Source organism: Acanthaster planci, linkage group LG03 (assembly GCF_054643075.1).
Source record: "Acanthaster planci isolate LZ-2023a linkage group LG03, COTS_SCS, whole genome shotgun sequence".
Taxonomy (NCBI): Eukaryota; Metazoa; Echinodermata; class Asteroidea; order Valvatida; family Acanthasteridae; genus Acanthaster; species Acanthaster planci.
Window position 1 is genome coordinate 17,157,082 of NC_141779.1, and position 25,791 is coordinate 17,182,872.

A 25,791-nucleotide genomic window follows, 5' to 3' on the forward strand; every position below is an offset into this window, starting at 1 on the left:
CTGGGTATTTAAGAAGGGTAGAAAGGTGGGAAAAATGTGTATCTATGAAAACATAATCGCACAGGCAAGTTATAAGGTTTTTAACAAATGAAATAAACATCAAAATGCATTTAAGTTGAAAATCAATTTAAAATATGGCGAAGAATATTTATACATTACTAGGGTCGGAATCGTAGTACCAATTGCATTCAATTCTTGGCCAGATAAGAGAGCTGAAACCTTTGCTCCAAACATCCTCAGATGTCTCTGATAATCAAACTATTGAATCATTGTGGAATATGCTAAGTTTCCCCTGCTGAATACAAAGAGTCTTTGGCATTGCTAATGATAATAATGCTAATTCATTATCGACGTAATTTCATTATGATTGGCAAAATTTTCTATTGTGTAGTTTAAACAGTCATCCAGAAACTGCCGTGTAACCGGACACTGGCAAATGATGATTTTTCTGGAAAGAATGAATTCATCACATTGATCGTAATTTGAAACTGGATATCGCCTACCCGGTGACACTGTTGAAAAGCCGAACTCATGGGATCGCTGCCTGCTTGCAAATTTGCCCCCCAAAACCCTGATATGCCGGTGCATTAGCTTGGCAGAGCGATTCGCTTGACCCTAGGGACACGGCAACCTGACGAGTGCAGACATCTCTGTCTTTTTTTTTTTTTTTTACAATTTCAACCTGATATTCAATACTGATTCATACATCAGCCCGAGGACGCATGTATGCAGCACAGTACTAAATTTAGGTGGACACAAAATGTTTTTTTACATTCACGGAACAGCTGTACCGTTAAGCCTAACGAAGCTTATACTGTCTGTTATCAAGGTTTCAGGTGGTGAAATTCAATGTTGGTGCTTTAACACAAGCACATTACGGACTAGGTCAGCGAGTGTAAGTCGCAGACTACCTACCGGTACTGTTTTGTGTTTCAGTCGATTAGGGAGTTCATGCTGGGAACATTAAGTTTCCAATTAAAAATGTGAAATGAACACAACATTAATTGGTTTTGCACAGTTCCACGAGCAAGTGGAATTTTGTCACGCTTCCCTATATCATTATTAATCGTATGTCACAAACAAAAAGAAGGTTTGCAAAAAAATGAAAGTAGAAATAAAGCTCATTGATCTACTTATTATTTCCACTGTCCATTTTTCAAAAGCCTTTTTTGTTTACGTGCAATTACCTAGAATAATGAGGTCGGTAACTAGCGTAAGCAAATTAACCCTTTAATAAGGTATAAATGCAGACACGTGTACTACATGTAATGTGCCAATTCGTTCGTGAAAGGCAAAATCACCCAACTTTACTCCCTCTTTTAGCCTGTAAGACCCTTTTTATTTCAACAGTTACATTTGAGGTATCTTTTCCCATTTTAAAGGAGGGTTGCCTTTTACATGTTGCAACTGAGAATGGAGATAAGTGATGAATGTTTGGCTCTTGGAAAAGACTGATATGTACATCGTGATACGATTTTAGAAGTCTGGTGGCCTAACTGTGGATAGTTTGTTTAACTTAGCGATGGAGACTAAGATACAAATGTTGCTTTTGGCTTCATTCTTCAGTCTTAAGGAAACTAGATTGGACCTGGGTTTTTGTACACCAGTCTATTTGTCTATTTGGTTTCTTTCCATGTGTTCACAATCATTAGTTTTGACTTTCCCAAAGATAGAATTTAGAGGCCCATGGCCATAACTACGGGTATATCTCCACTCTGGAAAATAAGTTCAATTTGAATAATAATGGTAGCATGACTTTTCATCCATAATTTGAAACTACCCATCGGAGTACAAGATTGCTAATGAAGAAAACTTGTTCCTATTTCATCAAATAAATACCCACACAAATTAAATTTTGAGAAACTTATTGCAGGGATTGCCTTGCTTTTGACTCAAGGTGGCCGACAACGTGAATAAAGCCTTTGGGGCGATTTTTAAAACTACAAATTAGACAGGGAATGGTAGATATTATGAGGAAGGGGATTATAAATACAACATGCAAATGTTGGCATCTGTATGCTCTGCCGTTGTGGCTGAACGGTACGTTGATTTCAGAGTTCACAACTAAAATGTTAATACCGGTGCTCGTCTAACCCAAACAAATTGACAGAGCCACGGTTTTCCGACCACCTGGTCCTCTTGGGGCATTGTGCTGCCTCTCGCTGGCTCGTCAATAACAATTTATACCGACTTTGTTTGGAAAACCAGAGGCGACCAGAGAACCGACATCATCCGTGGGATGTCATGATAAGTATAAGATGGCTTCATCCGTTGTTCAGACACCCTTATTACTAAGTCCAACACAGATGACCCTTTGCTAGTAAAAAGATATCTTTCTGAAATGTTAGTTAGTTGTCACTCCAAGTATTTTAACATTAGCTTATCAACGATTCTCTTTCTGAATGAATATATTTAGTTTAAATAATTTGAAGTTATGCAAAAACGTGAACGCGAACCTACTACGCATAATGCACGTGGAGTGCCCGTAATAAAAACCAAGCAGCTTGTTAACCATATGACGTGTGGAATTTGTTCCACGTTGTACGAACTTTATCTCTCTCGAGTCTGAGAAGCCAGGATTCGCCCCCACGTTGGCAAGATAGCCAAGACCCATCCTTTAATGGAGAAGTAGGCATTCCATGCACACACCATACAATGGGCAGGCAGGGCTACCAAGACACTCATCTGAATGCGAAAGCACGCCTGACACATTTCAGATAAAAAAGGCGGCTGAGCCATGTTGGTAATTTGAATATTATAGTCCTCTGTCATACCCCGCTGAGGACAAGCAGTCTCGTGTTCACTCTCCATTTCTTTTTAGAAGAGGTCCAAAGAAATACGTCTCTTCCTCGTTAGTGCACATTATTGTTCATTAGTGTACATAGATCGAAGGTTTGAGAGACCGTTCTGATTCGCCATAGTGAAGATTTTTCTCACCCTTCGCATTTTATGTTTACACGATAGTGCATTTAGGAAACAAAAATATCAAAATGTCTATAAACAGCATTGGAAGTGAAATATTGAACACTGTAACACTCGAAATTACTAAGTCAATGTATATATAGGCCTAAGTTATATAAGTTCAAAAAATACGCGCAACGATACTAATTTAAAAAAAAATCCAGCCAAACGAACAGACGCATCGGCCTCGTAGACAGAGATTCTTGTTTTCTTGTTGCGATTCACCTGCCCCTGACACGAACCTCCTTGCAGGTGAGTTCAGTCCAGACGGATGCAAGGGCTAAGGAGACAAGCAAGGTGTACGTGGTTACGGAGCTTGTGAAGCCTCGGCCTTAAATTCACTTCATTTTGGCTTGGAGCGCGACGGAAATGCCGGAAAAGTGGGCCCAGGGCGAGTCGGCCCAGTTGTACGATGGGGAATTCGTCCGAGCTTTTGGAGAAACCGTGGGTGTTGAAGGCCTTATAGAGCATGTGCGAATGCCATTTAAAATTACCATTACAAAAAATTCTGCGTGGAATAAGCATCTATCTGTGATCACGAAGCATCACAACATGGAGCCACTTTAATTTCCTGCTGCTGCTGCTGATTGTTAACCACTTACAAACGATCGAGATGAAAAATACACAGAAAAGGGCTCTCCTCCTGCTTTCGTTCTCTAAGCGTTGTTTCCTTTTTAACATGTAGTAACACGCAGGGATTACCTGCCCTGAGCAGAAGCACCCCCTCACCAGCTGAAAAGAGTCATGCATGTTGGTTGGGAGTGTTCATTTAGTTGGAAGCGATGCGACTGCAAGACTTGCGTTTCATAGTCGTTCGTGAACCAGCGATACGCAGTTACTACCAAAGGAGCCTCCGTTGCCAGGAAAACAGCGTCCTTTCTTGGTCCCGCTCGGAGCTCACACTATAGAGGCAACATGACTTTACCTTGCTTACGAGACTGTGTAATATTGATGAAACACTCCATAGGAACATTCATGTCGCTGTTTGATCTCAATATTTGCCCCCATATTATCCCATCTCTATTATTAAGGCTCTTGCCAACAGCTTGCTATAGTAATGGCAGACCATTTATTATAAAACATTCTGAATTATATGAAAGACATAAACACACCATTAGTCTGTATATATACGAAACCTGGAAAAATATGAAATCCTAAACCATGTATATTGTTGACAGGGACGGTTTGCTAATGATATTTTATAAGTTATATCCTTTAGATGTTACTTATAATAGCACATAGCTTGGGAAAGAAAAAAATAGTCTTGAATTTATTACCCTGATCCCTCTGGAATCGACACCACAGCTGTCAAATCGGTTTTGCTTTGTCGCATTACAGGCGTCATGTTTGCCGCCATTTCCATCACGATACGGGTAAGTGCATGTCATCACCGGGCTTCCATATTAGTTCAGCTATGACGTTATTCAGCAATGGCGGTCACAGCTGAATAGCAAGCATATGGAAAAACTAAACACCGCACTCCTGTATAAGACTGCATGAACAACACGAATGAATTTTACGGCAGTAATATTTAAATATATGTCGCGCATGCATGGCCACCTGTTTCGTGTTAAAATAAGAGGAAAATACCTACACTGCGGCAACGATAATTGTTCTTCATATGGACGCGAGTCAAGAACTTGCCTATGTAGCTGGGCAGTGGAGAGAACGAATGCAACGCTGTTGTGCTTTTGTTCCCGTACTTTGCTTAATTGATCATCTGATGACGCTGTTCCATAATCGGACATTATGAACGGTTGTCTGTATCTTCCCGAGCGTGCATTTATACAGCCTTTTCATTTTAATGTTCAATGGTAGTGGCGCACAGTACAATAGTTATTTGAATCAGCATGTGAAGAAAATTGTGACAGCCAGTGCAGTCTTTTTCATGAACTTGAATTTCTTTAAATACAAGCATATACTATTAACGTGGTAGCAATTATTTATGTTTTGTAATGTCTGGCGCGGAATTAAAGAAATTAATAACTGAAAATCTGTGCTTTCTGTTATCTGTACACCTTGAAAGCCAAACGTATTGAAATCACACACAAACAAAATGAATTAATGGTCCCTTGGAATAAATCCATACTCATCCGTAAACAAGTTCTGATAGAAGGCTGCGTGTTTTCATCAATATTCCCTCGTTGATTCCCCAACTTCAAAACGGTCAATACCAGTAGGCTATACTATAGATTTTGTTGGTCTGGATCTTACACTGAAGTATATATTTCGTGCAAAATGTGTCTGAACGTATATACGAACAAAATCACTAAAGACCAATTCTTGGTTATCTTTTTGAACTGCATGCAGTGTTCGTATCTGAGAGGTGATGTCGATAGGATATCACTTGAGGCCCCATTTTTGTATCATTTAATAACTGGCAGTGTATTTCTTTTAATCAATTTGTGCATAAAGTTTTCTTATTTACCGTAATTGGCGTGTGGGTCAGTGACAAAGAAACATATAAAAACAGCGAAAACTGACGTTCCTATAGAACCTTCTTGTGCCGTGCAGCTGTAACTGCGAGACGTCGAAGACAACATGGCTCTTTTGTCATGAATATGCAAGGCAATCGCAAAACCACCGACCATAGAGCGCTCCAAGATAGGGCACTGCAAGGAATCAAAATTAAAGATGGTTGAAGGAAACTTCGATACATGGACCTTATAAACCATGGCACATTGCCTTGGTTAGCAAGCCACGTCGTGGATGCACATAATGTTCACATCGTAGATTGAATTAGTAAACTAAATCAGTAATCTTAATTAACACCACTAAGTCGGAATGAAGGATGGTATGCGGTAGTTTGATTGGATCCTCCCTGGTTGATGACAGTGTCACGCATTTTCACTTTGCTCCCACTTAAAGCTTCTTTTACGTACATTATGCAGCATAGAGGGCACATTTTATTAATCTATTTTGCCCCTGACACACTGAGTGCATCTCATTTACTTATTCAACACTTAGTTATTCAGGATGTCTACATCTTGACCGCTAGATTGGGAGCAAACAGCAGGCGTCTACCTGTCGTGACATAAAATCAGCTGACAGCTGTATACTAATCAACAGCTTCGGTGTCGTTTGGGATAAACGGCCTCACTTTTCTGTCACTCGGGTCGCGTACAATTTGCATACGCAGTATGCACACCGATGAACATTATGCTTTCCATGCCATTGAGCTTGAAGTTCGTCAACTCCTTATTATGTGCGTCTTTCATGACAGGGATCTGTTTTGTGTAGCGACACATCTCAAAAGGGTACACAGGGTTGTGGCTCTCAGTCATAGGCCGTTAAGCCTATGTGTTTTCCAATCGAAATTAGCATTCATTTAAAGGCTGCTTCAACGAAGAGTGGAATGTATGTTATTCTCCTCTAATATTAATAACACTCAGGTTTTCTTTTTTTAGGCAATGACCCCCGATCTGACTACTCACCGTATTAATTAACGTGTCTATTAAAGCGAAATGCCACACTACGAAGTGTGCCGGCGATACATTACACTATAGGCACCTGAATCACGTTATATGTTCAGCATTATTATGTGGGGGTTTGGCACAAAAGAATGAAAGAGGGAAATTCGGTCCTGTTGACCTGCGTGGTTAAGTGGGCAAGGGAAAAGACTGACGAACAGTTTTGAGGACGTTCATGGTTCGAATTCAAGAGGGTGATCTTTGTCCTGTTAGAAAAAAAAATCAGTTTTGAAAGGTTGTTTAATTTAGTGCCAAAATTTGTAGCCTGGAAGTTTGGTGTCTTCAAGGGAATAACGCTCACTTATTCAACGCGTCATCGACTCAAGCCTCACGTATTGGCTCCTGGATCACAATATACTTCCACGTTCCGAATGTTGGCATTTTGACGAAAAGCCTCGTTCATAAATAGTCTGGGTAGTCGGATGGGGTGGCAATGATACTGAATTCTTCAGTGCATGTTTTGCACATAAAACAGTCACTACTTATTTCGTTTCTTCCCTTTAAGTCTGAAGGGCATACATGACAGCTAAAGCGTGCGTGTGGAGATCCTGTAGATAGCTTCTTCCTGTAGAGTCCGGATTATCCTTTGTACACGGCCCGAGTAATTCTTTGATATGGCGGTTGGGCTAGGAAGTCGCTCTTGGCACGCTCAGATCCTAAGAGGATGCTTTGATGTCCTTTTTTCCACAATGTCTAGTCTGATCAACATTGGGTAAAATAACAGTAGCACACCCTTTGAGAGTTTGATAATTTTGATGTTTTGGGGGTCTCAAAGAATTACATGGGAATATGGACATAAAAGGCATAGCTGTGTATCGCATAACTGTTATGTCCATAACTGGAGAGCAGAGTATATTTCGAGAACATTTCAATTAACTGAAAAGAAATTAATCACATTCCCTATGTACAGTCTCTGATATAAGCGCTATTCATCACTTCGTGACTCACACAAGTCCCGCCCGAAATGCCTGTTTTAATTTGGCGCCATTTTCTGAGTTCTCCGTGTTTGCTGTGGGAATTGAAGTGCTTGGCTGAGGACATAATGTACGAAGTGCAAATAACTGAAGTGAGTTCTCGGATAATCTGTGCCTTCTACACTGTTTGACAGGAAAGGAGCTAGAAGGACACTGTTTCTATGTGTAATGGGGAATCTAATTGATATCAGAAGTCGAACCCTAAGTAACTTAGGTCTAGGTATCATATCCGCAGAATCAGTTTCAAAGCCTTACACGGCATTGCTATAAACGAAATAGAAAGACAAAAAACTAAGGAGCTTAGTAGTTACAATAATATTGGGCGACGTTTTGGCTGGCGTTTGACTTTCTGAAGAAAAGAAAATTTTATATCCTCCAAATTGAAGTTTGCTACAGCGACTCATCTCCCTGATATTAAGGTGCTCAATAGGGGCTTTTGAGGAAGGAGGTGGTTTAAAGTACTGTATCATTAAGCCCTTTATTTCCCCTCAGCAGAATACTCGACGAAGTTTATTACAGTTTAGTTTACTGTTTTGACGTCCGCCTTATACCAATTTAGATCGAATGTAAGAAAAATCGATTTGGAAACAGGCCAATTAAAATGCGAGATTGAATTTTATTCACGGTCAAGGCAGCCTATTTAAGATTGAACGCAATCAAGAGACCGTTTCATCACTTTAGTGTCTCCTGCCGAGTTGAATAATTCCTTGGATTTGAATGATTTACTAATTCGTCAACGCAAGCCCTCACTGTCGACGTCCATGTTCAAACAAGAAGTGCAAACCAAGTGAAACGTAGTTCTCTGAGTCGGATCGATTTTTGGCATCTTGAGGGAACCCTGTTACATGTATATCGGAATTCATCTACATCGTTCAACCTACGATGGACGATTGGCAAATACTTAGATCCGAAATTCGCAGAGGTTTGATTTTTAAATGTGGTCAGATAGTTTACCAATACGCATTGTTGAAGACTATGGCGTTACCGGGTTGACGGACCAGTGAACACGCGAGGACAGACCAAGTAACTACGGGAATCCAGGATTTGTCGTGATTCGTCTCTCGTCTTCCCCTTGCGCAACCCACAAAGAAATCTCGTAAGTGTGCGTTCTCCGCTTAAGAGGCCAAGGTTGCCGATAAGGAGGCTTCAAACGGAAAGGAATTGGATGAGTTAGGGAAGGACTTTATGACCACGGTTCACCACTTAATCTAATTGGTTGGATCAGACATTGCTGGTGGGTGTATGCATGATGGCATTCGTGGACATAATAACCTTGTTTTCTTCATTTTCTAGGATCAAGGGCTTACGGCTCAAATGGACATGAAACGGCAGCTCCATTTTTACCAGATGTTGTATTTGAACAGTAAATCTTGGCTAGCTGTTATCCGGTCTTAACCTTTTCTTTTCCTTAACTAAAATAACGGGAACCATTGGAATCTACGCGAATTTGGAAACGTTTACAGTTTAATGGAGGTTGTCTATTGCAATACCATTATTCGGTCTGTATTTGAACGAAAGATGCAGGAAAGTGGTCATGGTGAAATAGGCCATTGAAAATAAGCGATGTAAGTAGCATTTATCCAAGCTGCATGGACCCTTTTTTGGAAGCTAAAGCTAAAGCCAATAAGGGACTAGACATTCGGTGTTTAGTTTCCTTTGCGTAATGGTTTGTTCTTTATCTGACCGTGTGCAAATGAAACACGATCTTTAGGATAATCATCAGTAATCATCAATAACTTCATTACTTCATTACGTTCGTGCAAGCCTTAACCCATGGTTGAGTTTCCCGTCCTTTCACGCATTGTGAAATTAAAAATTTACTCTTCTAGATGGATTTTCTCTAAGGCAGTATTGGCTATATATTTTCGGTTTTCTTACTCATCAGTTGATTTCATTTGGTTCTGCAAAGTTGGTGTGAAGCCGGAATTGATTAAATTATTATTTTGTCAGTTACTCTTAATACTTTTTAGCATGTTGTTATGTACCATTGAATATTAATACCTGTACATGCAGGTTGTTGACAGTTGGGGGAGGCAAAATACAGTGTCCCTTTAAATTTACTTACTGGAAAATCTAGAAGATAACTGTCAGTTTACCTGCGGGTAGAGTGTGCTGAAAATAAGTTTCGATTGTGGTAATGTTGGTTTGGTTATAACAAGAGGCCCTAATGACTCTGTACACTTTATTTTGGCCCGAGTGGCACAAGGACACTAGAGAGAGCAGTGTCTTGTGCACATTCAGTCGAAAGATATGCAGCAATCCGTGCGTGCCGTGCACGCAAGCTCGCCGATTCGTGCAAGCATTTAATTGTGCCCTTAAACTGGAGGACTGTTCGTGCGTCTGTGCTGACTTTAGCCTCCACTACTTATGTAAACCCGGTAAGCTGACCCAACTACCAAGTAATTGATCCGAGGGGGAAAAGTCCAATAATTTGTAACTAAACACGCAACTGATGTCACGCATCACGTAAGCGTTTTCCATTAGTCATCCATAAAAAAGAAACTAAAATTTATAAACATTGTAAACAAGCTTAGTTACGACCACTTGTGCAGGTAGTGTCTCTAATCCAGAAAACCTCGCAGTCTTAATTTGATTTTTCCACAGGAATTACTATAAACTGAGGTCATTTTGCAAAAAGGTGCATCATAGTTATTCAACAATCTTTGATTGCTCCGTTAGCTGATCATAATGTACCCATCACTGATGACGTCATACCTTTTTATGCACAAAGTGACGTCATCGGTATATATCTGATGAGCGGGCTAAAACAGGCATATCATACCCATACTAGCCCACTCATCAGACCTGCACCTCGCCCGAAGACAACTGCCCCTTGCAGTTGTATCGCCACCCGCTCATCTTCTTTCTGCACCACCCCAGTCCTTCGACATTAGGCAAATACATGTACCCTGAACACCTAGAAGCTACTCCAACAACGCGTATATTATACAAAGTGCATTGCCCGAAACAACCAGCAATCGAGGCAGACGGTCAATCGCGTTAACCGCGGGGTATCTAGTGCAGGAAGTACGAAAGAGTGCCTTCTCTGATCCTTCCCTCCCCAATCTTTAAAGAGTCTACCTACAGTCTTGACTTTCGTAGTCTAGTTAGAGCCCATTGAAAACCTGCCCGGCTTGTGCCGACCTGTATCAGATCTAAAGTCAGCACTGTGATAAGTTTCATGTGGCAGTTTCCATATATCATGAGCGAGTAACTTCGAAAGTATATACAACTCCTAACTACGAAAGAATAGATGGCATTTTCAAGATTCTGTCAGCAGATAAACTGCAAAGCAGACCAGACAACCACTTACAGTCTCGGCAATGAAAGAGTTGACAGTTTTGAGGTTGCTATTGGATATGACAGTGATGATGATAGATGATCATATTAACTAGAAGTCGACGGTCGCAATCCATAACAACCAAAATTCTTCCCCTTTTTTAAGCGATAATGAACGAATACTGGAGGAGACTTTACCTCCCCTTCATAGAAGCTGAGTCAATAGATAGCACGAGGTTTTTCCAGTGTGCCCTGGCCGTGCGGCACGCACTACAAACACAGCGTTCTACCAGAGCAACCCGAGATGCCTTGCACTCAACGCACACGCTGTTCTCTCTCGCGTTGACTCGTAAGAGGAAAAAAGCTGGTCTTTCTTGCAGTTATAAGTGTCTCGTAACGCCTTGCAGGTAAAATGCCGTTAAGGAGTGACTGCTCTTTTGGTGTGTTCCTCCCTTTTCCTGTTTTGCTTGTCGAGGTTTCGCCTAAAAATAGTAATTGAAGAATACAGCAAACATACTACCACGCGTGACAGTCGAGTCCCCTTTTAATTCAAGACAAATCGACACAGGTATGACCTTTGGGCTTTTGAGGTGTTGGCATTCGGAATATTTTACTGTCAGTGGTTGATGAGTTTGCAGGAGCTTTTTTAAGGGTTAGTGTCAGTAGCGTACCCAGAGGGTATAGGGATGGGGGCAGCGATGAGGTGATGCCCCAGCATTTCATAACTGGTACCAGCACCACCCTTCCACTTAAAAAAAAAAAGTTTCTAAGAACAAAATTCGTCCGGGTCACTTCAGGAGAAAAATTCCCTTTTGCCCCCAATATTCAAAACCACGAATATTCCACTGGAAGGTGTTGAGTTTCCAGAACTAAGCATTTCCTTTATCGAAAAAGTATTTTTCCTGTCATGGTATGTAATTCAATGTGAAACAGAACAGATGTGATAAAAAAAACCTCATGCTTGAATGCGTACTATGCATAAATTGAACTCAAGCGCCAATATTACCAAGGAGAATCTATTCCCTCACCGCATTTTCATATTATCCAACATTCAAGATGGGTCCTCACGTGCATGCCATATTGATCTTGTGTTACGTTTCGGCGAGGTGTATGTACAAATTATGTGTGTACAGAAGTCCTATGTAATGTTTCAGTGCACGTTGACTCAGATAAGAATTAACGACATAAAGAATTAATACTGAAATATCAATATTCCATATCGATCACAAGACTGGTGAATTATGAATCGGTTATACATGAGTCCATGGTTCTTTTAGTGAATACCGAATCTCTTTCACAAAGATAGGTGAAGATTCTGCAAGGAAATTCACAAGGTGTCAATACTTGTAATCGACGAAATAAAACAAATAATACAATAATATGATATTAATATAAATATACAATGCCTATGTAAAGCTACCCAAGCATGCCTTTATATTCTTTAGGCAAACACCTGTGTTTCTATTTATTTGTAGTAACCTCAATTGTCTAAACCTAATTTGTCTCAAAGCGTATATTTGTCTGTAAATATTCACGTTTGTGAATACCTGTTTCTGTTAGAGGATCGCAATTTGATATGTTTGCTCCCCTAAAAAAAGTCTCCAGATTCCTATTATACATATCAATATATTCCATTTGTCGTTATGTATGTCGCTTGCGCAGTTCCTTTCCGTTATTCAAAGTAGGTGCTCCCTCAACAAACCAAACGAAAAAGCAAACAACACATTCTGGTTTTGAAATATCACTGTGTGATGTTTAGTTAGCACTAGTGATGTCATGAACGGTACAAAACTACCCTCATTTTTAACAAACATGTTTTTGTTCATCCAAGAGACATTGTGGTCGTCAAAGATTAAAATGTACTATGCATGAATATGCGGGTGCTGACTTGAAATCGAGGTCAGTCCGAACGTCATGCGTTTGCCACTTTAGCGGGACAGCAATTAAGTTTTGACCTAGCCCACGCGCTGATATTGGTGTCCAACAACCTGATGCATTTTAGGTGATTTCTTTTTCAACACGTTCAGTTTGTGTACACGAAGCGACCTAACATTAATGAGATCAGTGAGATTTCAATTTAGTACAAAAAATTAATCATTTTTTAGAAATTTTGGAATTATTTTATTAACCAAAGGAAGGAAACAATTAATTAAGACCCACATATACTCATTTCTGCATTCCTTGCACAGTACTTCCAAAATCCCGATCATAGTCTTCATTTTCCATGCGTACTTCAACTCTCCTTTTTTGCGACAAACATGTACCGCCTAATTATTTCGATTTCTTTGATGCAAGTCCAAGTAGCATGATCATTGTATTATTGTTATTAATCGATTTTCAGTAATCCGTTTTGCCCCCCAAAAAAACTTTTTAAAAACGCAATGTAATAATAACATTGAAAAATTACTGCAGTCCGGCAAACAGAGGAACACAATTTCTGTGGGTTTCTAACTGAGCTGATAATATTTCAGTTTTCAAAATACACATTAGCAGCTAGCAGTGTGTAGGAAGCGTTTGTTGACTACTTTTTTAGAAAGGTGAAGTGGCTTCACAGGCAGATAACGCGCATCTCACATGTTCAGTCCCTGTTCCATCCAGCACGACCTGATTTGCGAAAGCAGCGTTGGTATGAATGCCCACATGCCCTTTCTCCTCTGCTCTGCTTCGGTATCTAGCCTTGCACAGTCTTTTTAAATAAGAACCCGTCATCAGGTTGATGGGTTGTCAATCACGCGTCATTAAATTATTCGTTTTATCAACTGATGAGTGGATGAGTCAGGTTGATAGTCCGTTGCAGCGCGCGCGGCTGCATTGTTTAGGCCTTTTCAAACAAACAAAAAAAGGTGACGGACGATACTAATAAACGCTCTGTCTCCTGATAGAACGGATGGAGACATTTTCAAAGTTGCACTTGATGCTTTATTTAGGTTTTCCCGGTTAAGTTAGCACTTCTTTTATTGAAAATTACTTAAACAAAAGTTTAATTTCGTCAAAGAGGGGTCACTCGCCCTAAAAGTTTATTCCATTTTCGAAATAACACCACAAGATTTCACTTTCAGTTTCAGAGCATTATAATTCACGATAAAAACCACTTATTCGTCCTATTTATCGCCATTTTCGTCTCACTCCGGGAATGGCGTTGAATTGGAAAATTGGTTTTTGTGTCATTCATTTTACCGATTTAATAGTTCCGCCGTTGATATAAATTTGTATTCAAAGCGTTGGCCCTTAATCTAATTAACAATTAACAAATAACAGTGAGTTATGTAATTATAATGCCTGATTTCTTCAGCCCATTTTTTCTTAGTCAATTTTGAATCACAACAAAAATGACGTACAAATAGCCGCTAATTCAAATTATCTTATAGACACTTTATATGTCGAAATTGAATTTGTTTGTGATTTACAATGCTCTGAAAGTGACGACATTAAACTTTTGCTTAAGCAGTTTTTAATGAAAGAAGTGCTAACTTAACCGAGAAAACCTATAATAAGCAAATTAAATATGTTGTCAAACGATTACGGCAATTTGCCAGGCATATAGAAGAACGTCTATAGAAAACTCAGCCGGTCACCTCGAGATATTGTTCTAACACTGGCACTCCAAACATAATTTTATGTGAGTGTGAAAAACTATAGCCCTACTAATAAATAAAACTGTCAGTATGGCAGCCTCTTTGATACTGCAAACTGCGTAGCACCTGACCGGTGCAGATACCACAAGTGCGTGCCCTGTTAGCAAACGACGATTTTTTTTTATAACACGGCGTCTTCTTTTCTCTCGACCCCAACATCTTTTGTAACAAATGCAAAAACATTCTTTTGACAATCAAAATGTTTGCGCATACATAGTTACTAGATAACAGCAACAAACATGACATGCCATTAATTCGTTGACCAGGTGTAAAGCAGCTTTCTATCCCATCACATCAACGTGTAATCCCTCCGTCAAGTCCTTGCCAATAAAGGTCTGGCGTCCACTGATGGAACTCGTTTGATAAGAGATAAGTCCCTCGGTTCAGCGTGTCCATTAAAAATACGACTTCTAAAGCAATCCCATTAATTGATATTATCATCCGGGACTCACTTCAAATTTTCAGCGTGTTTGGTCTGGCAGAAACATCTCCAAAGACAACTGCGCGGGTCAGGTAGGCTAAAATACTAACGGAGATGGTCGGCTTGTGTGAACTGCAGTGGTCAGCACAGTAACATAATGGAATTCCAAGCGGAATATGTATTTATCTTCCATGTAGTCCTTGAATTTATTGCCTTTATGCAAAGTAACGGGTTGACATCTACAATCTGCCCGATGATCTTTTGAGACATAGTTTACGATGTCTTGTACATGCATGCGCAGCTGTAGCGCATGCACATGACATTTTGTAATACCTGCAGGACAAGTAAACAGACGGTGATAAAGAGAGAATGCATCTATCACTTTCTAATATCGATCAGTCCCAACCGCTGTCCGAATTTTATCTCTGGCAAATACAAAACGTAGTAGTTTTTACTCTTTTTAGGAGATAAAACTGGGGCTCATATTTCTCATTTTTGTTTTAGATTTGCTTGCATCATGCCGCATCCTTTATGTCGACCTTTTATAGACCATGTAATTCATGCATGTTTGCTTTTCACATGAAGTGTTGGTGTAATAACTCGTTTACAGTTTGTGTTCTTCCTACACTTTACGTATTTTGAATTTGTGCATGCGCGTTGAAGTGTTCCCCACTCTATTACTGATTCAAGCATGGTCCAATAAATAAACACTAGCTAATTTTCGGTCTCATGCGGACAGCATAAAAAAATCGGTATTTCCCTCAAGGTGCATTGTTTTACGGCTTTAAAGAGAAAATGATTTTAATGAAAGATCAACCACCAATTATCTCTTCGTCAATGTGACCGGCGATTCTATCTAATCAAGTTTAAGACGGCTGGCGTCCCTCTTTTTTTCGAGATCTCCGTCTGACGACTGTTTTATGTGTACAAAATTGGCACGATGTTATATTCACAGTGTCATGCATAATCTGTCGTCTGAATTTTTTTTTTCTTTCAGGACACGACTTCAACTGACAGACGTGTATTTTTTCTTCCTGTATGAATCAGTAGAGCATCAGCATCTCAATGGAAAAACCATGTGAAATCCTTTTCTTTGTGTTGTTTAGATCACTGTTAATATTGGACAAAATTTGACCATCTTTGTGAATTTCTTGTAAGAGAGTGAAGGTAGTTGGTATTGTCGGGCAAAACAGCAACTTGCCCCCCCTTTCATAATATACATTTATGGCCTGTGTCATGCATGTTTTCTCGACGTCATCTCAGGTTGATCTGTCTTGATACATGACTTTCCTAACGGCTTGTCTGTTATGCGCCCCGCCGACCACCATACGGAGTCCGCCCGTGTCCAAATCGCCTCCGGTGGACCTCGTGCATTACTTCCGGGTCCCACTCGGGTGAATATAGGTATCAGTGTTCTGCTATTGACAATCAGGTTCAACTCCTCCAGTCGCAGGTCCCCTCGGCTTAAACATCCTTCTTCCTTACTCTTCGCTTTCCCGTCTTCCGATTCATCAGTAGGCTATTCGTCTTATTTTCAACATCCTAGTTGCTCCGTCAGCCAAGATTACATCGCTGCGGGGCAGACCAAAGCCTTCATGCTTCTTCAGTCCGCACCGTTTGTCAAGTAGGAAATTTCGCCATCATGGAGATTTTTTTTCAGTATCCTTTCTTCCCCTATACTTTCTATTTTTCTCCTCTCCTGAAGAGTTTGTCCCACGTGAGGTTTCTTCAAAAAAGCAACCGTAACTTTCTTGATAGGAGATGAGTTTCTTTCCAATGGGCTTTGTTCTCCTTACACAGCCTGAAGGTAATCACATTAGAGTTTCGGGTTTCTTATTTGTCGAGCTGCATCTAGCAATCCCGCAGCGGTTCTCCTAGGGGCAATATTTCCTATTGAATTATCATGCACACGATGCCGTAATTTTTGTGTGTGGACATATTTTTGGGGCTCACCTTCAGAATACGAACGACTGCATTACATGGAGAGTTCCCAGGTGTCTCCGCTTCAAAATGAAAACAGCAAAATCTATTTTCGTTGGTTTCCTTTCGTTTTCGTGTTTGTGGAGTTGTAGCTGATTGAATTAAGGTAGTTATACTGCATGGACGTCGTGTTATGTAGGGGGCAGAGGGACATCCCCCCCCTCCAAAAAAATGGAGGGGGAAGAGGGAGGAAAACCAAAACGGGAGAAGGAAAAGGCAATAACCGATAACTGAGCCGAACCATTGTTAACTGTTAGTCTGCTACTGAGGCTAGGTGTTTTGCCTCTCGGAACGTGAAAGAGTTACGGTACTCCCTCTTCCTGACGATGTCCCCTGTGCTGGCCTGTTGCCTGAAGTATGCGCCGAGAGAGATTTGAAATTTTGAATTATAGCATCTGCCTACAGAGAAATAATGAAGTGAAATTCACCATTCCGTCCACCATTGTCTTGGGGGAAAAATCAACCGGAAGATATGTGGGTTAATGTTTTTAGATGCATACGTTATTTATGAAATCAATTACGGCGTATTGCCGACTTCGTATAGGTGTGCAGTATTGAAAAGCGCACTTTACTAAACATTTTAAATCGTCCATGCTTTATCCGGACCACTGAGGGTACTATTGCTGTGATGTCATTCAGGGAAGAAACAATTAAAATCGAGTTTCCTTCTGGAATGACATTACAGTTTTGCACGCGAAAATGGAAATAAGGGTTAGGCATCAAACTACCTTTGAATAAAAAAGAAAACAACGTAAACGCAGCACTTTTATTAGAGTACATGATGCTTGGAAGTCGGTCACAATCGTGTGACACTTAAGATTGTGTGCAAGTGGTACGCAGTTCCAATTATAATTGGAGGAAACCGGTAGCGAACAGTGAAAAAAACAAGGGGTTACCAAAAAAGCATCAAAGAAATACACTGAAAACCATGCGCACACAGCTGAACCATGATGACACTTTTTGATCATCAGTGCTGGTACGATAGTCGCCTACTAGACAAAGCACGCCCAACGGTTCGCGCTGAGTCATTCTCAGCCCTATTTACCAACGGGTCGTTACCGCCATAATTAGTTACCCTTTCTCGCCAATTATTGCGAATATTGCAATTTTGAGGCAGTCTCCTCATTACGGTTTTCGTGGGAGTCAGATTAAGGCTGCTGAATATGAAAGAATGTGTAGACTCCTAAAATAATTATGATAAAATAAACGACGATAGATTTGATATAGACTGTAATATGTATCCGTATTTTTTTCAAAGACTTGACATATCATATTCAGCTAAATAATGCTCATAAAAGTAATGCTTCGACTGCATTAAAAGTGCTATCAGCGTGTCCGTTGGTCAGTCTGATTAGAATCGTCGACGTTCTGGTCTACATTGAAAATAGTTGATGCAAACAGTATAATTTGCATGTAGTGCATGTTTCAATATAGTTACTCAAAGCGAATGTTTGTTTAATCTTGATCAGTTGCGAAACAGCGATATCCTGGTAGTCAAAAGGCTGCAGTCTTCAGTATCAGGAATGCCTTAAACAGTAATTTAATGAGCTGGGCGATATGAGCCGGGTGCACTTTTGTAGTATCTGCTTTTAACCACCCACATGTCTTGCCCGTCCCGTTTCCCTGTATGGCAATATCAACAAAGTGACAGCCCAGCGGTAAGTAGAGAAGGCCCCTATCTGGGGGTGACGACCCCTACATGATATCTGATCCTACCCGCACATACATTCATGCCTTACTGAGGGATATTTATACCTTTCGAAAGGGTAATAATAAAACAAATAAAAGTCCATCCACGAGGAAACAGTATTCCCGGTGCGTGGTTCTGAATCGAATCAAAATGAAAGGGCATCATGATCAAACAATGAGAGCTGTTTTTGGTTCGGACACCAAGCGAACTTCAACCGATTTAATCCGGTCGAGAGCCGGGAGCTGCGCTGCCCATGGAAACAGTTCAGAGTCGGTGCACGTGCTGATTAAGGTCGGCCTCCTTTGCCAATGGCAACTGCCTCATAATGAAACCCCTAAAAGCCGATATCAAGATCACCATTCATATACTTCCTGTCACGCCATCGGGTGGAGCCAAGCAGAAACATCCAGACTTCCCCATGTTTTCCAACACTCAAATCACAGCATAATGGGTTTATGCCTTTCATCCAAGCGATACGCATATTTTGCAACAACAAGCAGCAGTTTATGCTCTTTTCACGACAAAGCTGACGTCACTCGACCATACGAGTAGTATGTTGAAGGCGAGAGTCGCATGAGTTTGTACATTGTACACTTAGAATGAACACCGGAGAGTTGATAGTTCATGCCATCAGTCTTAAGTACATTTGTATCCGTCCTTACTATGCCGTGTCAGTTTTCACAGTAGAGCTTCCTTAATGCAGAATGACAGTCATCAAAGAATTCCACAGCATGTCGCTTTATCTGAATAGTGATTGCTTGAAACATGTTTTGCACTCTGAAATAGGTTATCACATTGACAACTGGAACGATGCGGAACAATTTTGTCTCACTTTTTTTGTAGCCCTGAGCGGAAAATCTAAGGTTTATTTTTGTAGTGACGCTCCACGTGATAAGGGAAACTAGTTAGCAAAACATGAAGGGTAACACAAGGTGACGCCGAACGCTTAGGGCGATGACTGTTATGGAAAAATCCGTGTGTTTGCCTTCTTCCACCGATAAAATAGACAGATCAATACGCACGTGAAATGGCTGAGACAGGGATTTCACGTTGGTAAACCTTTCCAGCAAACATTCACCGCTTTCATGATAATAATCGTTCATAGCTTATTAAGCATGTTTTATTTATTCATTTGATTCCCTCCTAGACCAGTGTTTATTGATCACAATCCATGTACCACAATGTCAACTTGAAAACACGCTATTCAATGTAAAATTTATTTTGAATTCACGGTTGCATAGAAGTGTGGTATGCTTTTCACTGTGGCATACACACAGTTGCTAAAAATCGTCCAAAATAAGTTCTACCTTTTGGTAAACCCTGAATATACACACTGTTCAGTTTTAAATGATTTTGATTAGCCTGACATGTCGTTGTGTACATACTTACGGAGGGTCACTTGTTTTCGGTTAAGGACACGTTTAAACTTATGCAGATTATTCCCGTCAAGTGTGTCGACAGAATGACAGATTTACCTCTGTATACAGTGTTCATAATTGGTCATATGAGTTCCATGTTCTTGAAAAGCAAAGAGTTACACTGTTCAAAACAACCAGATTTGTAGCTGTCCGTTGATAGTCACCGACTCATCAACCACTATTATAACATTTTGTGGGCCCTGAGTTACAATGTTTATGGGGTGCGTGGAGATCACGTGATTTCAACATTTGTTTGGCGTCATTATCTTCCCTGCACCTTTTATCCATTGTCGAACAGTGCACGGTATTCTGATAGACCGAGGAGTGGTCATACTCGACTGGTGTTTACATTGTGAAATGAGTTCCTCTAAGCCTTGACGGGCTAATTAAATTCGTGTGGGGCCTGTAAGTAGAGGGAATGGTTTCATGAAAATGTTGGTTTTTCAATTTCCGTGCGAATTAAATTATGTTAACGAAACATCCAACATTTAATTTAGATGTAATTGCATCGTTTCCATGGGGGGAGATTACAAATTCATGATTGAGTTCTCTTTTTCCCCTCCCAAATGACCCTTATGTTCATGCTGACAGTCTACTCTCCGACTTAAGAGTCTTTGTACTTCGGAAATCAAACACGCACGAGTCGAAAAGTAAAATTCCAGCTGCTCGAGAGTTTACCATTGTGCGATACTATGACCGTTTGCGCTGTCTGTCGCTGCCCATTTAATGATTCATCCAAAACCGACAAGGAAAGGCAAATGCATAAACCAAGTGCAGTTTTTCCAAACACATGCTAGGGAACCACCTCACGTGTAGAATAGCGTGCATTTCCTTTGCTGTTACGCACCGACAGGTTTCTTCTGCTATGCAATTTCCAGCCATGCGGATAGCGGTTTGCAAAAAATGATATGATTTCAAGCTGCAGCCGCCTTCTGAATATCATGTTAAAGTCAATTTTGTGGAGATTATTTATAGTGAAACTACTGACTGAGATGTGTTTAAGTAAAAAAAAAGAACGATATCTGTGTGCCGAATGTCAGTGGTAATTACGATGATTCATGTATATTGCTGATCAGCATGGCAAGCATGTATAGTTTTCAAAAAAAAGGAGAAATATAACATACGAGGAGGGGCATTCCAATCACAGGTGGAAAGCGAGTACGCTTCAGACATTAATCCAAACCAATTATATTTAATTTATGAACCACCTGATGTTAATGGTTTCTAGACCAGCATTGGCACCGGGAAACATGTCTCCGCGCACCCAGCCACACGTCCGAGTAAGACGGAGCCGCATGCAGTACGCGGTGTCAAATGTCACCGTTTTTTTCGCTGCTTTGAAATACCTGAGAGGCTGTCGGCCAGGGTATTACACGCGTTGAAATATTCATCTGATTTGGGAATACCTACTTGTTGATGCGAAGGGTGTTCACATGCAAGAGAGGAATACAGAAAGGCATTGCGAAGCGCAAAAAAAAAATGAAGACACGTTTTGGGTGTAAAGTGGCTTTAAATTTGCTAACTGTGAGTACCAAAATTGTACATCTTCATTAAGGGTATAACTTTTTTCAGAGAAACCAACCGCTCTGTAAAGTTGTCTTTGGAAGTCTGAACTCTTACCAGAACAGTTAATAAAGGTAAGTTGATGTGTACCTCTGTAATTGTTTTTTGTACTATTCAGAAAATTACATGTTAAAATCGTCTTCTGCAAACGTTGATCCATGCTTATGAAATTCTTTAGTTTCCCCAAAGCCATCAAGTGTCCATACTAAAGCCCAATCGACGGATTCACCCGATACAGTTGCTGAGTCCTTTGTTAGCCGTGTCATGGGGCTGGTATAATTGCTGAAGACGTGCAAGACCGTCTCGTTGACCGCAACCCCCAATGGGAAACATCACCAAACACAGCGCAGAAGGTCCCACTATAGCTAGCAATCACAGAGGCAACCCGGACTTACTCGAGCAAATAAAACATGGTTCGATTCTTGAGTCTTCAAGAGGTTTCGTCGAAACTGTAGAAGGAAAAATCGCTTTTCGAATGAAGATGGGTACTTTAAACTCACACACCTTGGGTAATCATGAAGTCCTTATAGCAATCAGCATCAAAATGCTTTTCTCTTGAGAATCCATGTGACAGCAGGATTTGGGAAGTTGGGGTCGCAAAAACGTGTTTTTTTTCACTTTAGTTACTGTAATGTTCTTAAATCGCTTTTATATTGCCTATTGTGGAGATATTGAGTATCTAAATCTGTTTTTCCCTTTTTCCTACACGCTCAGGATGCGTGAAAGCTGCTGTCTTCCATATATGGCTGTTATCCCACATGATAGACCGACTATCTCTCAATCTGCGAACTATCTATTTAGGGAATCCGCCAAAATATAACAAATATGTTTTACAAACAGAAAGTCTTCTTCTGATTTGGCTACAATTTTCATTTATCAAACAATAAATCTGAATAAGTCGGAATATTTTTTAGCGATCCCAACCAATCAACAGTGATTGATACAAAACATTATTATTACAAAACAGATACATTATGTATCTTTTACAAAGATACATAATTATTTTGTTTCACACGGCATGTTAATTAGTGTAGGCACGACTTTAGACACATTTTAATGAGAGTGTTTAGGAAAAGCGAACTGAAATTTTGTATAAAAGCTCAACACATTGCTTTTAATGCCTCGGGTACGTGCATGGAAAGCTAACGCCACCAGACGACCGAGGAATTACACTTGTACTGAACAAGGTCAAAAGGTGTAAGCGGATAACTAGTGTCGTCGTAGTAGTTTGTACGGGGAGTCGTTAACTCAAACTGAATTACAGTTAATTATCTTGCGCACAAGGCACCGTGTTGCTAAATATTTAACGCATATGCTGTCGAGTCTGTTTTAGGTGTTGGTAGAATTTGTTCCTTTTTTTTCCATTCTGGGTGTTGCGCTCAGTAATTCAGACATTTTAAATTCGTGTTCGTGTCCTGCTTGCAAGAAGAACCGTATGTGTTTAACGCTTCATGAGTGCTGCAAAGTAGCTCCTTTATAAATCGAATTCAGCCTTCAGTCATCTTGCGAAGTTGAACTGACTTTCCTATCTACATCTACTAATAAATACTTGGTAAATTCTCTGTATATAGCATTAGGTCAATTCTAATCGCGAATAATTACGTTGTGTTCATTTTTATGAATGCAGCATCAAAATGTCATTGTCACAGTTATTCAAATTTCAAGGTTTTCTAAAACATAAATCATTGTTACAATGAAATTTTGATTTAGCATTCGTTTTTAATGTGTAGCCTTACCCCTGACTCTTACACCCTTATCATTATGCTTGGTAATTAAATACAATCTTGCTCTCACTTTGCAACATTGTTTAGAAGCTACACATTTTATATCTCCAATTCCTAAACGTCAGTGTTCGGTGTTGAACACTATATACTTTTATTATAAACATGTTTAGTATTTCATATGTCATTATTCAATATGTTACAAATGTATAAAGAAAGAAAGATTTTATTCCCTTATTAACACACATTTTGCATTGTAGCCTATATATGGATAATGTTGAAGTTATACAATTATATAAAAATGTCTGTTTAACCATTGCTATGATAGATGATTTCAGTATGCAAGATTATACTGCTTGGCGCAGTATATCGAATTATGGTCATGTTGGTGGAGTCCAAGCGCCTTTGAAATCGAATGCAAATTGTGACTTTTCCTTCGCACATCAGGCGCACAACATGCCAGACCTATCCGATGTTGACTACGTGCCTGTAACGTCATTAGACATGCTAATTAGTCCTATCCAGCAATTTGTATACAGGGGGCGGGGAAGAGGGCAGGTTCGTCGACATGCACTATACCGTGTTGACGCAACCGCAGAATTTACCGTATTTTTATTGTTGTAATCTGTCAAATAATATTGCATGCATGTCACGGAGGCCTCATACCGACAACTGTGGGGTGTTACAGCAGGTATATACATATACTTACCTCTCGCTTTGCAGCTCGGCGTCCATAAATGGACAAATGTGTACCCAGACACATGATGACACCATTCGCAAATATGACGGAAGGGCTTTCGCCACGGCCACTTGGCTTATAAACTTGCTGGAACCGTCATGCATGGATTGCAACGGAAGTATACCCGTATCGGTTTATGCAAATTACTTTTAATAATAACTCTGTGTACCAAAACATAAAATGGCCATGGAACCCTGACATGAATTTGTGCGAGAATTCAGTCATGATACACGGCGGAACGATGTGAGCTTCGCTGTTCTGTTTCAGATAAAGGTATAACAGTGTTCAGATTTCCCTGTTGTTGGACGAGTTGTGAAGAGGACTCAACCAAATAATCTATTAAAAAAAAAAAAAAAGAGGGACAAAAGTAGTGGCAGTGCGCGTGTTTTTAATGAAAAAAAAACCGGGGGTTCCGTGACTTATGGGTTCGCGGCTCGTCTCGCAAGCTAGGGTCTGACACTGTCTACTTAAAATTGGAGGTGTGAATTCCTGTTCTTTTCAGGAGCACAACTTTCCCTCAACTTAAGAGCTACAGTGCTACATATCCTTTAAGAGGAAAAAATGGACTAAAACAAGCTATGATTTTTATTCAGAACTTGGTAGACTACAACCGACGAAGTGTATTTGAGTAATATGCCGAAAGATGCATGTAGTAATATACCGCTAAGGCCTATCTGAAGAGCAAGTGACATGCTGGTTTGAGATACGGTTGGATTGCGTAGATACAATAGTTTACGGCTGTATACAAATGTACAGTTTTATAGAAAACATGTACGGCTTTACTTACGAGTTCCATCGAAACGTGTGGCTATGGTATCCAAGAAAGTGTTTTGGGGTGCTAGTAGACCCTTTCGAGCTGGCATGTTCACATAAGGGTGTTGCTCGTTTCCACCAAAATATCACATCAAAGCTGAGCGAAGAAAATAGGACATTTAACCACAAGGGGTATGGGTCCGACTAACTGGTGTGAAGATTCCCTCGGCACTCCAACCCGCAACTGTAGTTTGCTTAGAGGTACAAGCTTTTCTCGGTGTATAAACTGCTCTGGCGTTGACCGGATGAACTGAACCGACTTGATGCAGCGAACAGCACCACTTCTGTTGTGCGCGATGATGATCGGTGTGCTAACCAAAAACCTTTCCACTGCAAAGGGTTTGTATTTCACTTTGTTGCCGCTCAGGACGAGCCGGCAGCAACCATCTGCCAGCTTATTTTCTACAGCCGGATCATTTTCCGCGCCAATATGCTGGGTTCATCTCTCGTACGGCTGCAACAACGAAAGCTGCTAGAACGCGCAGGTGAGCAACGACGGATTTCCCATAGTGCGTCGCGACGACACTGTAGGCTGCCCAGGATTGATGATGACAAGACACCGTCACTGCAGACGAACGCGAGATGCGAACACTGGCTTGACATGTCCAGGCTCGAGCATAATAACCCTCCACACTGCGCCCAGACTGGGAGAGAACTGATTAGGTCCGCGTGCCCCGAGCTCCCGCTGTTCATTGGTTTGGTAGCATTTTGCATACTCCGGCGTCATCTCATCTCATCTCATCTCGCGCGCTCAAAAAAGATATTAATTTTATTAGCCTGTTCCATTCATCAACAGGGGGAGGTTGGGTTGCATTGAATGCCTCGATCTCAGATCGAGCAATTAAATTTGGTTGGAAGAAATTTGCAGATATACGCTCCAGCAAAAATTATGTCTGAACGCAATGTTTGTGAGAGGAATACGCTATTGAAATACTCCAAAATTGAATTGAAGAGTATGTAATTATCATGTGCGCAAAATGATATGCAGTAAATTATCAAAAAGGGATGCCATGTTTTCGTCATTTCCATGTAAGCAGTAATGTCAAAATACCTAAGATTTTTTCCTCGAAGATTGCAAAATGAGGCTACTTTAACAAAGACATTTTTGTGTAATGGAAGTTATATAA

At 40.4% G+C, this 25,791-nt stretch overlaps 1 protein-coding gene across 1 annotated transcript in view; it reads right to left on the reverse strand.

The window, feature by feature from the left end:
* LOC110989765 (voltage-gated delayed rectifier potassium channel KCNH8-like) overlaps window positions 1-25,374 on the reverse strand; it is an 81,486-nt gene extending 56,112 nt beyond the window's left edge. The window contains exon 1 of the mRNA XM_022254383.2: window positions 24,639-25,374. Coding sequence (XP_022110075.2) covers window positions 24,639-24,714 — 76 coding nt within the window. The 5' untranslated portion in view covers window positions 24,715-25,374. The remainder of the gene's footprint in view (window positions 1-24,638) is intronic.
* Window positions 25,375-25,791: the final 417 nt, after the last annotated feature.